The sequence below is a fragment of the Nyctereutes procyonoides genome, unplaced genomic scaffold (assembly GCF_905146905.1).
Source record: "Nyctereutes procyonoides isolate TBG_1078 unplaced genomic scaffold, NYPRO_anot_genome, whole genome shotgun sequence".
NCBI lineage: Eukaryota > Metazoa > Chordata > Mammalia > Carnivora > Canidae > Nyctereutes > Nyctereutes procyonoides.
In genome coordinates, this window is record NW_026575034.1 from 16,720,089 (window position 1) to 16,737,526 (window position 17,438).

A 17,438-nucleotide genomic window follows, 5' to 3' on the forward strand; every position below is an offset into this window, starting at 1 on the left:
GGGGTCACCCCCGGAGCTCTCGGCCGGGCCCTCGACACACGCACAGCCGCGTCGGGAGGGGCGTGGAAAGGAGAAGGCCCCTTTCCTCCTGCCCGCACCACCCCCCCCCACACGTCGGAGGGAAACCGAGGGGAGAAGGAGGCGGTTGCGCAACCCGAGCCCGGGGTCCGGCTCGGGAAACAAAGAGGTCGCGCGAGCAGCCTCCTCGGGGGGTAACTGCGAACCCACACGCATCCCCGCCGCGCGGGCAGAACGCCAGCCAGGGCGGTGAGCGTGCAGGCTCCCGGGGTCCAGTCGGCCCCACGGGGCCGGTGACCCGCACCCTAAACAGGCATCCGGGCCCACCGCCGCACGCCCAGCGCCCGCCGAGCCGCCCGGCACGCAGCCCCGCGGCCGCCGCCGCCGCCGCCGCCGCCGGCCGCGCGCCTCAACCGAGCTTGGGCCTCCCGTTTAGTCCCGCCCCACTGCTCAGCGCGGATTGGTGGCGGAGGGCAGCTCCGGAGCTGATTGGGCGGCAGCGGAGCCGCTCGCGGAGCCTCGGAGTTCGGCTGCTCCGGGGGGCTAAATTTATCTTCAGAGGAGCGGCCGCGCCAGCCGCGAACCGGATCTCTATGGAGGCGGCATAGGCGGTGTCCCTGAGCCGAGAGCATCACCCTGTCCCCGCATCCTCCTTTCCCTTTGTTTTGCTTTTCATCCCCCTCCCCCCCGCTCCCCCTTCCAGTCCGCGACGACTGGCTCTTGACCCCGTTCAGGCCTCGGTGAAGGTGAGGACCCAGAGCCGCCTCGGCGGCCGAGCGGTGCGCTCCGAAATGGCCGCTGCCTTGGGCTGTGTAAAATGGCGGCCGCAGGCTCAGCCGGGGACCGCGGCGCTGCCCTGCAGCCCAGCCGCAGAGAAGACCGGCCTCCGTCCCTGAGGGAGGTGACGTAGAGAGATAGTGTTGGGTGCCGAGGAGACTGCCCGGGGACGCGAGACAGGAGTTCTGGAGGCGAGGGTGGGCGAGCCCCCCGGATGCGGCGGTCCGCCGGCAGCGCGCACCTGCGACCTGGAGGGATGGCCGGCCCCGCAGCACGTCGAAGTGACCGTTTAAAGAAGCATGTAGGTGCTGGAAGGGCAGCCGCACCCACCTTTGCCCAGGCCTGCTGACTGGACTGCACTCCTTAACCCGGCCCTCCTGCCCCTCAGGGTATTGTTCACGGCTGCCACCGCCGGAAGGTGGGGGGTGAATGGATGGTGTTACCTGGCAGTTGAACCCACAGAAGAGACAAAAGAGCAGGGTTTCTCTCCACACCCCCGCCCCCACCCCGCCCCCACCCCGCCCCCTCCCATCCCCCAGCCTTTCGGGTAATGGAATAGAAACTTGACTCTCCGGGGAGTCCAGAGTCTTTGTCCTCGAGAGATTCGGGAAGGCACCTCAGAGGAGGTGGGGATGAGGCCTGCCGTCAGGAAAACAAAGCCTCCTGCCCGGTTGTGTCGTCCTCAGGTAGCCAGGGAGAGGAGGGATCCCCATCCTAGCCAGCAGCTCCACCAAGTTCTCTGTTGCTAAATTAAAATCGGGATTGTGGAAACGAAAATGTACGGCGCTGTTGCCCCCAGTAATGCCGGCGTAGGTGGGGCTGTCTGCTGCTGCCTGTTGGCGACCCGTTACCTCTCTGGCATCCGTCACCCATTGTAATGCCTCTCTCAGTGCCGCCCTTGAGCGCTTGGGAAGTTTAGGGTACTCAGGAACACACAAGGAACGGCTGGGTGCGTGGGCTCCGCAGCCCCAACTTTTTGGGTTCTGTTCTTAGTTCTTCACTTACACGATGTGTTAGGTTAGCGGATGGCTTAACTCCCCTGCGTCTATTAGTTCACCTCTAAAGTGCAGTTATTAATAGGCGCTGACTCTCACGTTTGTTTTGAGGATTAAATGAGATAATCTCTATGAGGGATCTAGTAGTTACGAGCATTAGTAAACCACCGTCGTTCAATAAGCATTAGGAAGCTAACTTAGGAAATTGGCCGAGGGGACAAAAATGGTCATAGCAAGAACGCGTATCTCACGTAACACTGCCCTGTAGAATTCTATTTTAGATTACTTTTAATGCTTAGTTTTACAGACCTTAAGATGTGGCTGTAGCTTTTAAAAGTTAGGTTTAGTTTTTGAAAGTTTTACAGGTGTTTCTGTCAAGTCAACGGTTGGTAGAATGTTTGAAAAACAGTGGGCTAACCAGGGTATTAAATGGCACAAAAATATGATCATTTTTACTACTGGGCATCTTCTGTTTTAGTCCACCTGCATTGCGGTGAAGAATCACTTGCACTGCCTAGGTCTAAAATGTAATGAAGGGTCATCTTAGGGGTTTGTAGTTAGTTCTGCTTTTGCAGTGTCTAATTTTGATTTTTCTCATTCTAGGATTTTGGTTACTCCCTTTCCACCCCATACCCTAATTTTATTCTTTTGAAGAGTCTTCATTTCAAGCTGCCAAGGTGGAGAGTGTGATTGCAGAAGGGAGTACTCTTCATTTCAGGTATCTTACTATCAAGCTATTGGGAGGAAAGCCATTTTGCTTTAGGATATAACGTGAGAATTCAGAGCTTACTCTGTAGCCAAATCATAAAGTTTAAATCAAAAGCACATCTATCTGAGTAGGCACTAAATATGTACGCCTTAACTTGCAAAGTTGGTAATCCTGAAAGGTCTTAACATTTGCATGACCCTTCCATTTATGCTTTTAAAATTATATGAGGAACGAAGCCATTAAAATAAGAGTTTATGTTTTCTTTTAGGTCCTGGTTAATGGAATGCAGAGTAATTAGTAAAATATACATTACTTTCAATGGGTCTTAATTTGGAAAAGTATTTATGTTATTTTAATTCCAAGAGAAATAGTAGCTAACTTTTGGTCTACAGCTTATTTTTCATATCAGCACAGTATTTAGGATACAGAATTCTGTGTTTTGCAAAACTTTGTGTTTTTGTGTTTTTAATATAGTTGATCAAAGTAGTCGCTAGTCCTGGTAGGAGGCTTCAGATGTATAGTATATCAACAGTGAATCTATCTACTGCAGTAAGCATCAGAAAGCTAAAAGAGATTCCAAGATACTATATGCCATGAGAAGGGGTTGGTAAAATATGGCCTATTCTGCCTGTTTTTGTAAATATTTACTGGAACAACCGTGTCTGTTTTTTTATGTGTATCTATGCCTGCTACCATGCTGCAACTACAGAGTTGAATAGTTGCAAGAGAGTCCATATGGCCCATAAACTCAAAAATATTTACTGTTTTGCTCTGTACAGAAAAAGTTTGCCAACCCCTGGCATGGGACATATTCCTCAAGGTCCCTTCCTTAAAAATACACTTATCAACTCTTCATTATTTCTTAGCTTAACAGTTCCCAAACTGTGTTTTGTAGATTGTTAGTATTCTCTAAGTTCATAAGTATTCTGAGAAAAAGATCAATATTAACAGCAGTTTTCTTTATAGTTTATTTTAAAATATAAGTTTAAGACTACTAAACTCATTTCTATAGCTTTATTTTTATGTGATAATCTACCTTTAAGAAAAAGTGTGCCATACCTGAGAGCACCAGGAAGTCGCATGAGAGATCACCTGATACACGAACGTGTGATGTTCCATCTACGCATTGATGCATAGGCAGCATTTACAAATTAACTGATGTGTTGCTCTATATCATCTCTTTGATGATTGCTCATCTTCTGTGTATCCTGTCATATAATTTCAATACATCTGTGATACTCAATGTTTATTCTAAATTAACCATGTTTTGTACCACAAACACATTGCCTATGGATCTGTTGCTGAAACAAGGAAGTCTTAAACAGGAAGTAGAATCTTTTTGTTATCAAATTGTGTCTGAATCAAACGATCAAAAGGTTGGAATATTACAAAGCGAGAATGAACAGTTGCAACCTTCAGTGTCTAAAAAATCAGAAGGTGAGCTTTCCAGGGTCAAATTTATGTCCAGTTCCACAACATTTAGTAAGAAACCAAAAAGAAGAAAATATGATGAAAGTTATCTGTCTTTTGGATTTACTTACTTTGGGAATAGAGATGCGCCTCATGCTCAGTGTGTGTTATGTAAGAAAATTTTATCAAATAGTTCTTTGGCCCCTAGTAAGCTTCGAAGACATTTGGAAACTAAACATGCTGCCTATAAAGACAAAGACATAAGCTTTTTCAAGCAACATCTTGATTCACCTGAAAATAATAAACCTCCAACACCTAAAATTGTCAATACAGATAATGAAAGTGCTACAGAGGCATCATACAATGTAAGTTACCATATAGCCCTGAGTGGAGAGGCTCATACTATTGGAGAATTACTTATCAAGCCTTGTGCAAAAGACGTTGTGATGCGGATGTTTGACGAACAGTATAGCAAAAAAATAGATGCAGTACAACTATCAAATAGTACTGTTGCACGTCGGATTAAGGATCTTGCTGCTGACATTGAAGAAGAGCTTGTATGTAGACTGAAAATTTGCGATGGGTTTTCACTGCAACTAGATGAATCAGCTGATGTTTCAGGACTTGCAGTGCTGCTTGTGTTTGTTCGTTACAGGTTTAATAAATCTATTGAGGAAGACCTACTCTTATGTGAGTCTTTGCAAAGTAATGCTACTGGTGAAGAAATTTTCAACTGCATCAACAGTTTTATGCAGAAACATGAAATTGAATGGGAAAAATGTGTTGATGTTTGTAGTGATGCTTCTAGGGCAATGGACGGGAAAATTGCTGAGGCGGTCACCTTGATAAAATATGTGGCTCCCGAAAGCACCAGTAGTCACTGCCTATTATATAGACATGCACTAGCAGTTAAAATAATGCCTACATCTCTGAAAAATGTGCTAGATCAGGCAGTACAAATCATCAATTACATTAAAGCTCGGCCACATCAGTCCAGGCTACTAAAAATTTTATGTGAGGAAATGGGTGCCCAGCACACAGCACTTCTTCTGAATACAGAGGTGAGGTGGCTTTCCCGAGGTAAAGTTCTTGTAAGACTTTTTGAGCTTCGTCGTGAGCTGTTGGTTTTCATGGATTCAGCTTTTCGACTGTCTGACTGTTTAACAAATTCATCTTGGCTGCTAAGACTTGCATATCTTGCAGATATTTTTACTAAATTAAATGAGGTTAATCTATCAATGCAAGGAAAAAATGTAACCGTTTTCACAGTATTTGATAAAATGTCATCATTGTTAAGAAAATTGGAATTTTGGGCTTCATCTGTAGAAGAAGAAAACTTTGATTGTTTTCCTACACTCAGTGACTTTTTGACTGAAATCAATTCTACAGTTGATAAAGATATTTGTAGTGCCATTGTGCAGCACCTAAGGGGTTTGCGCTCTACTCTGTTAAAATATTTTCCTGTAACAAATGACAGTAACACTTGGGTTAGAAATCCGTTTACAGTAACTGTTAAACCTGCCTCATTAGTAGCACGGGACTATGAGAGCCTGATTGATTTAACATCTGATTCTCAAGTGAAACAAAATTTTAGTGAACTTTCACTAAATGATTTTTGGAGTAGCCTAATTCAAGAGTACCCAAGCATTGCAAGGCGTGCAGTTCGTGTACTTCTTCCTTTTGCTACGATGCACCTGTGTGAAACAGGATTTTCATATTATGCCGCAACAAAAACAAAATACAGGAAAAGACTTGATGCTGCACCACATATGCGGATTCGACTTAGTAATATTACACCTAATATTAAGCGGATATGTGATAAAAAGACACAAAAACACTGTTCTCATTGAAATTAGAGGGTTTTGCATGTCTCTTGATAACCAAATATAAGATGAAAATAAAAGATGATTTCATCTCCAGTATTTTGGGGTTTTAAATAAAATGATTCATATTTTTTATACTTAGATTTTATAAGAAAGCTAAAAGAATCAGAAGTTTTCGGTTTTAAGCATGTATTATTGGTATTTCTTCTTCACATTATAATTTCAAAGAGTTCCATGGTCATAACTGTGGGAAGTGTTGGTCTACAAGATAAAATCTCAGTTCCTTGGGATCTGTGAATCTTTCTAGTCCTGCCTACCCCACAGCTCTCCAATCACATGGAACACCTTGCCATTCCCTAAACACGTCACACTTTCATGCTTTCAGATCTCAAAAAATATTCCTTCCCCTTGCTTCCCAACAAACTCCTATTTGCTTTTCAATAGTTTGACCTAATTTATCGTTGGTATTTTGATTCTATATACCTTTCTGTTTTGGCCCTATTTTTTTTGTGCCTGTCTCAAGTGTGAACTGCTTGGTAGCCTTGTGATTCCCAGTGTTACTGGACTGAGCTCTTAGGAGGTCTTATTCAGCTCTGTATCTCCATTGCCTAGCAAAAGGCCTTCTAAAATAAAATTCTCAGTAAAAAATATTTTGGTGAATCAACGAGAAATGGAATGGGGTATGGTAGCTTATATTTGTATATCTGCATGTGTACAGAATGTCAGTTACCCTTTATGGTTTGGGCTCAATTATTCTTTTACCTAGAATTCAGTGTGGTCATTAAGTAGAAGTCCCTAAATAATGTCACAGCTTTGATCAAAGCTGAACTATTAGGGGAAAGGGAAGTATGAAAAATATTATCAGATATTTTTGTTGTTTCTCAGTTCCTATCTAGAATATTGTACATGCCATATACTGTAGACTAAGGTTTTACTATACTTGAAGATGATTAGACTTGAAACTCTTACCAATTTATCTTTAGAATTCTTTGAAAGAGGTCAGAATTTCCTGTCCCTCTTCCCACGTTACATCATTTCACAGGTCACCAGTTCAGTGTCAAATATTTTGTATTACTCCTGTAGAGGTAGCCATTATTTATTTAATCTCACATATTCAAATCTAGTTCCCGTTTTGGGGAGTAGAAGGACCTCCCCTCACTAAGGCAGAATGTAGTAGCATGATTATGTTGGGGGACTTGCTCCACTGCTTAATGACCTATTTACCGTTGGGCATTTTGAGCCCTCCTATACCTCAGTTTTCTCATGTGTAAAATTATACCTTGAGGGTTATTAATAAGATCAGATGAGTACCTATCTAAAATTCCTAACAGTAGGTGATAGGAAAAAATATACAATAAATATTAGTTATCTTCCATATCCAAAGTCCCATTTAAACTTTACATCCACACTAACTTCTAGTCTAGGTTTTTGTTCTCTGGAGGCTTAGCAGCCCTCCAGTCCATAGGATCTGACCCAATCTAAGGCAGCAAGATTAAGCATTTCTGGCCCAGGTTTTGTCACATTATTAAGCATCTATTTTATCTTACTAGATTCTTGTATGCTATCAATCTTTACAGCAATCCTATGGGATCAAGTAACTTTTAAATTTGCCTAAGATCACACATTAAGTAGCACAATGTGGCAGCCCGGGTGGCTCAGCGGTTTAGCGCCGCCTTTGGCCCAGGGTGTGATACTGAAGACCTGGGATCGAGTCCCACGTTGGGCTCCCAGCATGAAGCCTGCTTCTCCCTCTGCCTATGTTTCTGCCTCTCTTTCTGTGTCTCTCATGAATAAATAAAATCTTAAAAAAAAAAAATACGTAGCAGAATGTAATTTAAAACCTTGGAGTGCCTGACTGGCTCAGCAGAGCGTGCAACTCCTGATCTCAGGGTTCATGAATTCAAGCCCCACATTGGGTGTAGAGCTTACTTAAACAAAACAAAGAACAGGTCTTTCCCATGGTTGGTACTTTTTGTGATCGTTACTTTTTACATCTTCATTAAGAGCATCAAACAGTGACTTGGGAGTATAGCTAAAACTCCCTACTAAAATCTGAACATTTCTTTCAAATTCTGTATTTTTTTTCTAGATTAGCTGGCTACTTCAAAATATGACTGCTTTAATATAAAACTATCTAAAAATAGAGATTAAATTGCCACCAAGGAAAATTAATTCACTAAAAAGATTCATCATAATCGCTCGTATATGCGGTACTTTTTGTCAACTTCCTAGAATTAAATCTACCCTAATTTGAGAGGCATGTACAATGCTATAACGTCCATGTCTGGCTGATACTTCAAGTCTAATGAAACTCATGTGATTACTGAACCTGGGCCCTTGATTAAGTTATCTGTTCAGGATATCATCCTCTTGAGATAAAAGACCTCTCTTTCTTTCCAGTTCTTTACCTGTAACCTTCTCTGAGTCTAGATCTTTGCATTAAACCCAAATCTGTTGACTTGGATCCTACCGTTTGATAATAGACCCACTTTAATGCCAACACTACCCAACTTGGTTCTTGATGCTAACTTCTCACCTATTCTGTAACCTATGAGGACTAACCTGTGGATACCATGTATGGTTAGGGACAGTGGACTTTTAGCTCCTGAAGGTCCCAGGGCCTGGGACCTGCTGAATGATATGCAAATCTAGTTCCAGACATAACATCTCTCTTACCCTAACCTACTGTAGGTACCATGAGTGAATCCCAAAACAGAAGATTCTTTTCCTTTATGTTTAAATCCTACCTACCCTTCAGACTTTGCCTTTCCTGAATAAAAGCAAAGCAAACAAAGTCTTGAGCACTGTCAAACTCCCTTTCCTTTATACTCTAAAGCCCTTTGGTTACTCTTCTGTCAGTACTCCCTAAGGCTCCAGATACTAGAAGTTATATCTGGAGCTAGAGGGAAGCCTCTCATAAACCCTCTCACATAAAAGAAGAAACAAGTCTTAAAGAACTGGGTAGCATTCTTTCAATGGAAGAGATTTGGGGGCTAAAAAAAATACTCTATGACCTCTTCAAATGACAGCTTCTCTCTCTGTGCACGAAACATAGCTCGCCTAATGTATCTAACCCAAAAGGAGATTTCCACTTTGATTCTAGATATTTAAAGTAATTGAAATTGCAGTGCCTGGCTGGCTCAGTTGGTAGAGCATGTGACTCTTGATCTCAGGGTCATGAGTTCGAGACCCACATTGGGCAGAGTTTACTTTAAAAATAATAGTAATAAAAAATAATTAATTGAAATTGCCTTGATTGCTTAATGAAGATTGTTTCCTAGTATCACACATAAATATACTGATTGTAATTTCTTGTATCTAAGACTTCCTTAGGCTCATAGAACTTAGTTTCTAATCATAACAAAAAGTGCTCAGTGGATTGAATTCCCTACCTTAAAAGATAAAAAAATATTAAGGTGAAATACAACTTATATTGTAACATTATAAAAATTGGCTTTAATTTCTTAGCCTGCCTTAAACATATAAAGCAATGACTATTCTTTGCCTCGCAAAGACTTCAGAAGTGGCATTTTGTAAGTCACCTCCCATGTTGCCTTAAAAATGCAGTTTTACTCCCCAAAATAAAATTTACCTACAACTCTTGGAAGAATCCATCAGCAGTATAAATCTAGGTACCTCTGGAACATACTCATGTTTAGTACTTGCTTTCATCTTTTAAAGTTGGTATAACTGCACTTAATTAGTACAATGGAAAGAGTTCTGAAGCAGGTGTCAAGAGACATGTTCTGCAACTAATTAACTGCCTTTCATCTTCTATAGGCTTTAGTTTCTTGACTTAAACTAAAATGAGCTCTAAAGTTCTTGTCAAGTAAGATCCAAATTTAAACCTAACTAAAGATCAGGGTGATGATAAAGATGTACTCAGTTATTTGAAATACGAGAGGTTTTATCCTAGAAGCCAAGCTTTATTTATTTTGTGGGAAGCCTGACCTAGGACTCAATCCCAGCACCCTGGTATCATGACCTGAGCTGAAGGTAGATGCTCAACCACTGAGCCACCCAGGTGCCCTGAAGCCAAACTTTACAATGAGTCTTTTGCCATAATACTTTTACCAACCAAATGATAAAATGTTTAAATTGTCCCATCATGGGTACTTATTGGGGAAGGAATTAAGTGCTTTTTTGGAAGGGAGATGTACTTTGAATTGAGAAAACATTGGAAAAATTAAAATAAGCTTGGTTATGACTATTGAAATCCAGTATAGATTTTTTTTTTTTACCTTTTTTTTTTAAAGATTGAGAGAGGCAGAGACACAGGCAGAGGGAGAAGCAGGCTCCATGCAGGGAGCCTGACGTGGGACTCTATCCCATTTCTCCAGTATCATGCCCTGGGCTGAAGGGGGCGCTAAACCGCTGAGCCACCCAGGCTGCCTGAAATCCAGTATAGATTAAAGTGTCAGGCTGCAGTAGAAATTGTTGACTCTATCCCCAGCATCTATTTTCCTGTTGTAAACTCAATTTTCTTTCAGGTACCCATTTTTCCCTTACATAATCTATGTACTTAAGCAACAGCTGACTCCACTCTCGTTTGGGGAATGAACCTACTTTGCCTAAGATAGCTTTCAAACATTTTTGACCCCAATTCATGATAAGAAACAAACTTTACACTATAATCCAGATGTGTATATGTGTGTGAGCACCAGAGTTTCATAAAACAGTACTCTTTATATGTGCAATGCAATCTCAAATCTTTAATTTTTTAAATAATGATTAGGACCCAAAGATTAATTTCACAATGCATTCTTGAGTTATGATTTACCATTGGAAATACATTGGTGAGTGTAATGCCATTGCACTTATAAATATTCAGAAACCTGGATCTAAATTTATTAAGGCATAGTATTACTCTGACCACTGGAATTCGTTCACAGTATCCTGTGACCTAGTATAGGCTGGTGAAAAGCAAAGGCAGATTATTATAGCAGCTCTGAGAAAAGATGCTTCCTGACTCTTTAAGAAATTGGCATCCTGGGATCCTGGGTGGTTCAGAGGCTGAGCATCTGCGTTCGGCTCAGGGCATGATCCTGGAGTCCCGGGATCGAGTCCCACATTGGGCTTCCTGTGAGGATCCTGCTTCTTCCTCTGCCTATGTCTCAGCCTCTGTGTGTGTGTCTCATGAATAAGTAAAATCTTTAAAAGAAAAAAGAAATAAAGATCCTAGGTACTTGGAGGGGATCCCTGGGTGGCTCGGCGGCTTGGCGCCTGCCTTTGGCCCAAGGCACAACCCTAGAGTCCCAGGATGGAGTCCCGCATCGGGCTCCCGGCATGGAGCCTGCTTCTCCCTCTGCCTGTGTCTCTGCCTCTCTCTCTCTGTGTCGATCAGAAATAAATAAATAAATCTTTAAAAAAAAAAAAAAAAGATCCTAGGTACTTGGGAGACCTGGAATTGCTGCATCTCTCTAGCCTGGGATAAAGCAAAAATACAAGTTTTGACAGAGCCAAAAACTTAGAAATTAAATCAGAGCTCTGACTGAACCACACTTGGTCACTATCCTGCCTGTAATTTTTTTGTTACATAGGCCAGTAAATGCCCTTTATCGTTTAAGATAGTTTACATTAGATTTTCTATTACCATTGACAGAATTGTCATAACATAGTAGTCTAAAGAGAAAGCAATATAAAACTAGAATTTATTGGTATACTTAACCTCAATGATGAGATGAGTGCCATCTCATTATAAGGTAGCCTGATCTCTGCTTATTTAGTCATCTGCCTTAGTTTCATCATTCAGAATTCTCCCACTGGTACTATTTCATAGACCAGAAACAAAATCAATGTATATGTTGACATTAGGTATCATCAAATACCACTTATTTCTCTTAGTAGGACAACTTGATAAATGTATTTTACTTATTAGCTAAGGCTGGGCTAGTTGCAAATCAGATATATAATTCAAATTAGAAATTAACCTTGAGATCAAACTTGTTTATTTTTCTTTTAATGTGTTGAAGAGCCTGGTAAATATGATGTGATTTTTTTTCTTTAATAAGTCATATTCTTTGTTGGGGCAATAACCAGCCAGAAGTAGTATGTGTAGTCCTCTTTCTTAAAAGTTACTTTCTGGCGGCACCTGAGTGGCTCAATTGGTTAAATGTCTGCCCTGGGCTCATGTCATGATCCCAAGGTTCTGGGATTGAGCCCCACATCAGGCTTTCTGCTCAGTGGGGAGCCTGCTTCTCCCTCTCCCACTCCCTCTGCCTGCTGCTTTGCCGGCTTGTGTGCTCTCTTCTCTCTCTTTCTCTGATTCTCTGACAAATAATAAAATCTTTTAAAAACAAAATTTACTTTCTGTTGAAGTTGTAAACAAATTTCCCTAAAAGATTGTTTCAACTTCTTGGAAGAATTAGTTGTTGACCAGATGAAATCTGTCATATAGCAGCTAGCATAGCTTTCTTGACAAATCCCTTTGAGCAAAATAAATGTTTCCCCAAACAAGCTGAAATTTCAGATTTAAGGTGGTAATGTAGGTACCTACCTTTGACCTTTTCTTCCTAAAATTCATAGACATGCTGCAGTATCAAAACTTTGACTAAATCCATAGTAACACAAAAGGGAGTAGAGATGTCATTTACTCTCAAAGAATTTACATTCTAATTGGAAAGACAAACTTAAGTGCTGTGAAGAAAATAAAACAGGTTAATATCAGAGTAATGAAGTAGAGCATTAACTGAGTTAATCTGAGAAGGTCGTCCTCTCAGATTAGTGACATTAGAGCTGAAGCCTGAGAGATAAGAAGCCTTTCAAATGAAGGATTAGGAAAAGAATATTCCAGATGGTGAGAAAGCAATTGCAAACATCTTGATGGCTTTGGTATGTTTGAAGACTAGAAAGATTAGCATATATGGAATAAAGAGCACCATGAGCATGATAGAAGTCAAAGATGTAGGAATGAACCAGATTTCTTAGGGTATTAGAGGCCAATATAAGAACTATCGGTTTTATTTCAAGTACTTGTAGTTCTCAAAGAAGTGGAGTTGGGGATACCATCTCTGAGGGGTATTTGTAATTATGTTGGATGGCACTGAGGGAAAAGCTATTATAACGATTAGTACAGATATAATATCCACTATATAGGACCCTATCTTTTGAAGAGCTCAAAGTTTAGATGATACTGGGCTCTTAATATACTTCTGAGGAGACCCAGAACTTAAGAGACCCTTTTAGAAAATGTACATATTAGTTGAAAGATTCTCCATCTCCATTCTTAAGAGCAGGAAACCTATGTTGGACTTCTTTTCATCCCATATAGCTCCATGCTAGATTTTGTGGGACAAATTTGGCGACTAAATTTGGGAGCATGCAAAATTTAATGGTGATTTTTTTTTGTCATAATATAGTGCATTAAACAAAGATCCATGATACATAAAAATGCCCAGATTAGTCTCCAATATGTTTTTATTGAGTGAAGAGATGATGTTGGATCTCCAAGCCTCATCTAGTAACTTTTCATGCTACCACCATGTCCTGTTTGCTGTCACCTTTCACCTGTCCCTCAAGGAAGAGAATTCCAGAATTTCTGGTAGAGGAGCAGAAGGGACTCACCCTTAGGAATTTCACTGTTGACATTATTTTTAAACTAAGGTTTGAACCTTCTCCACCAGACGATTTCAAGAATTCTTAAAAGAAGTAACCCCTACCTCCCTGCCCAAAATATGTAGTGGAAACTCTAGTCGAATGATAGAGCACTGAGTTGGTTTGGGATGACAGAATAAGCTTTTGTTCCACGGTTTTTCACCATGCTACAAAAGCAATATTTTATCTTTTTTAAGTTTTATTTATGTAATCTCTATACTCAGTGCAGGGCTCAAACTCACAACCCCAAGATCAAGAGTCACATGCTCTTCTGAGATATCAAGACTCTCCAGAAAACAATATTTTAAAAATCACTCTTGGGGGGCCACCTGGATGACTCAATCAGTTAATCGACTCGATGTTGGCTCAGGTCATGATCTCAGGGTGGTGAGATGGAGCTCCACATTGGGCTGTGCATTGGTGGAGCCTGCTTAAGATTCTCTCTTGCCCTCTCCCTCTGCCCATCCCAGAATCCTGCAAACACACACCCCCGGCGCTTGTGCACATGCTCTCCCTCCCTCTCTAAAAATAAAAATCACTCTTGGAGTGCCAGGCTGGCTTGGTGGTGGTGCATGCGACTCTTGATTTTGGAGTTGTGGGTTTGAGTCCCACATTGGATGTAGAGGTTAGTTAAAATACTTGGGGATCCCTGGGTGGCTCAGCGGTTTAGCACCTGCCTTCGGCCCAGGGCGTGATCCTGGAGTTCCAGGATCGAGTTCCACATCAGGCTCCCGGCCTGCTTCTCCCTCTGCCTGTGTCTCTGCCTCTCTCCCTTTCTCTCACTCTCTGACTCTCATGAATAAATAAATAAAATCTTTAAAGAAAGAAAAGAAAATACTTGTTAAAAAAAAAAATCACATGATGTCAGTTGCCAGAGCACTTAGTAGATATTAGGCAATTCTGCAGCAGGTTATAACCATGATACATCTATGGAAGAATTAATTACTAAAGTACTTTGGGTTTAGAGAAGGGCCTTTAAAATGCAAAAATATTTTTTATTCTTAATGAAATTTATTTTATAAATGAAAAGGTTGAGTCATCTCTTATAAGAAGTAGGAAATAGGGGCTCCTGGGTAGTTCAGTTAAGCATCTGACTTCAGCTCAGGTCATGATCTCAGGGACCTGGAATTGAGCCCTGCATCAGGATCGCTAGGCATGGAGCCTGCTTCTCTCTTTCCCTCTGCCCCTCCTTGCCCTCATGTTTCTCTCCCCCCCCCCCAATTAAAAAAAGTAGGAAGTCATGATATATTGTCAAAGCCTCAAGTACTTCTGGAAGCTCCCAGATTCACTCAGCAACATTCATTCACTATTTTTCCCCTACCAAGCACCTGTTTAAGGAGGCTGCAGTGAAGATCACTCTAGAACACATCTACGTTAACAGCAATTCACTTTTCTTTTTTTTTATTTTTTATTTTTTTAGCAATTCACTTTTCAAGTACACATTCCAGCTTTTAAATATAAATAAGATCTATCCAAGCACCATAAATTGACCAGACAATTGTCATCAGAAGCTAAGCCAACATCCCTTTTCAGGAAGGCTTTAGAAACAAATTTTTCTCTGATAAACTGTGCACTTGTTCTAGAAAACAAGGTACTCTCAAGGCTTCAGTGTCAGATATAATAGAGAGTTCTACTGTGTTGTGAGCTTGAAGTTCTGAGTCTTACTAATTTCACAATCAATTGACTACTTTAGGAGGTTCTCAGTGTTCCTGCAAGCATCTAATAAGTCCAGCACTCCTTAAATAGTGCAACACCAATAAACTGTATCTATTTTGCTTAATTTTGTACTCAAGAAAAAAAAAGACTTATCAACTAAACTCTGCCAAAATGAGATGAATAGAGCTTATGAAAGAAAGACCTGAAATTCAAAGTTTATTTTCATAGACCTTGTTATGAAAGTCACTGAAGAGTTGTTTGGTATGTGCATGGAGCGTTTATCTAATGTCAAACAGTCAAAATGCTGAAACAACCCTGATTCTGCTTTATCATGCTAGTGAAATTTACCCAGATTAGGACAAAGTTGATGGTAAATATTACATTTCCAAGACAAAAATGTTAAAAGTCAATCCAGAATAAACAGGAAAGATTTAACTAACAAAGTTAATTATTATTTCCATTTTATAGTATAAAAAGGAATATAAGCTCCTTGAGGGCAGAAGTGTATTGATTTTCTTAACTGCGTCTGTATTCTCAGGCCCTAGAATAATGCCTGACACCTAATAATTGTTCATTGAGTAAGTGTTGAATGTCAACGTGGTAATGAAAAGACTAGATTTGAATCTCAGCTGATACTTCCTCCTTGTGGAAACTTGGACAAGTGACTTAAATTCTCTCTCTGTTTCCTCATCTGTAAAAGGAATAATACTCTCTTTTTCCAGGATATGGTTTTTTCAACAACACTAAGCAGTTCTCCAGTTCTCAGCAGACACTGACCAGGTGTCCTACAGTTATTTTTTAAAAGATTGTATGTTTAAATATATATATATATATATATATATATATATATATATATATATATATATATAGAGAGAGAGAGAGAGAGAGAGAGAGAGAGAGAGAGAGATATTTTTAAAAAGTTTTATTTATTAGAGCACGAGTGCAGGGAAGGCACAGATAGAGAAGCAGGCTACCCGCTGAGCAGGAAGCCTGATATGAGGCTCTATCCCAGGACCCTGGGATCATGACCTGAGCCACCCAGGTGCCCCTAATGATTGTATCTTTAAGTAATCTCTACACTTTAATGAAGGGCTCAAACCTATGACCCCGAGATCAAGAGTCACATGTTCCACAGACTGAGCCAGCTAGGCACCCCAGATGTCCTATAATTTAGTTGAATTCTGACACTACCTGGAGATAGTGTCAGATCCCACAGTTAAGAGCTCAGTCCTGCAACACTGCCCCTCAGAAACCAATAGCAGTCCAGGTTGTCATCCTAGCAGCTGGCTAAAGATAAGACATTCCCACAAACCTCTCCTCCAGTTCAAGTAATTGGCTAGAGCTGTTCACAGGACTCAGAGAAACATTTACTTAGCTTTACCAGTTTATTATGAAAGGATATAAGTAGAGAACAGGCAAATATAAGAGATGCACAGGGCAACGTGTATTGGATGGAGTGAGGAGCTTCCATACTCTTGGGCTGGCCATTCTCCCCACATCTCCACATGTTTACCAACCTAGAAGTTCATCGATTCTTGTTGTTCATGAATTTTTACGGAGATTAATCTGTAGCCTTCCCCCACTTTTTCCTTCCCAGATGTCAGTGCATGGGTCTGGAAGTCCCAGCCCTCTGACCTCTAGGTCTTTCTGGTGACTAGCCCCATCCTGAGGCTATCTAGAGGCCCTACCTAAGTCACTTCTTTAGCATAAACTCAGAACGGACTCCTAATGAAGGACAAAAATATGCTCCTATCAGGAAATTCCAAGAGTTTTAGGAACTCTGTGGCAGAAACCCGGAATTAAAACCATGTATCAAATCAAATAAGATATGTCTGTAAAATCCCTGTAAAATGCTATAGCATAATTGAAAATCATTATTTTAGTGTCAGCAGTGTTATAACAAGATATTACCTGGTAGAGATCCTTAGTAGATTTGAGTTAATAGTTATCTTTTATAAAATGTATATATTAGATGTCATGCTTTATTTACATTATTTCATTTGATTATGATAACTGTGAGGTAGGCTATCAACCTCATTTTCAGAGATGAAGTGAAAGCTTTGCATTATCTACTGCATAACAAATTACCTTATTACCTCACAGTTTCTGTAAGTCAGGAATTTAGATACAGCTTAGCTTCAGACTCTGCTTCAGTCTTCACAGGCTGCAGTGAAGTTACTGGCCAGGGCTACAGTCATGTCAAGGCTCCACTGAGGAAGGATCCACTTCCAAACTCACTCATGTTGGCAGGATTCAGTTTCTCACAGGCTGTTGGACTAATTGGGAAGCTCCCCCTCAGCTCTTGAACATATGGACCTTTCTAGGGCTGCTTACAACATGCCACCTGGCTTCATCAAATTGAGCAAGGAGAGAGTGCCAGGCAGTAACACAGAAGTCACAAACTTTTACAACCTAATTTTGGAATTGTTATCTCATCACTTTCTTGTCTCTTCTCCA

The 17,438-nt window shown here is 40.9% G+C and overlaps 1 protein-coding gene across 5 annotated transcripts; it reads left to right on the top strand.

The window, feature by feature from the left end:
* The first annotated feature begins 630 nt into the window (after window positions 1-630).
* ZBED5 (zinc finger BED-type containing 5) lies at window positions 631-5,831 on the top strand. Of its 5 annotated transcripts, none has more exons than XM_055318009.1 (3): window positions 631-764; window positions 2,394-2,508; window positions 3,543-5,831. In XM_055318009.1, the coding sequence occupies exon 3, from the start codon at window positions 3,684-3,686 to the stop codon at window positions 5,757-5,759; it is 2,076 nt and encodes a 691-aa protein (XP_055173984.1). In that variant the 5' UTR covers window positions 631-764; window positions 2,394-2,508; window positions 3,543-3,683; the 3' UTR covers window positions 5,760-5,831. The 5 variants fall into 5 exon arrangements, with proteins under 5 accessions (XP_055173984.1, XP_055173982.1, XP_055173983.1 ...); XM_055318008.1 differs by lacking the exon at window positions 631-764 and adding an exon at window positions 1,063-1,184; XM_055318007.1 differs by lacking the exon at window positions 631-764 and adding an exon at window positions 995-1,096 and having other exon boundaries at window positions 2,394-5,831.
* Window positions 5,832-17,438: the final 11,607 nt, after the last annotated feature.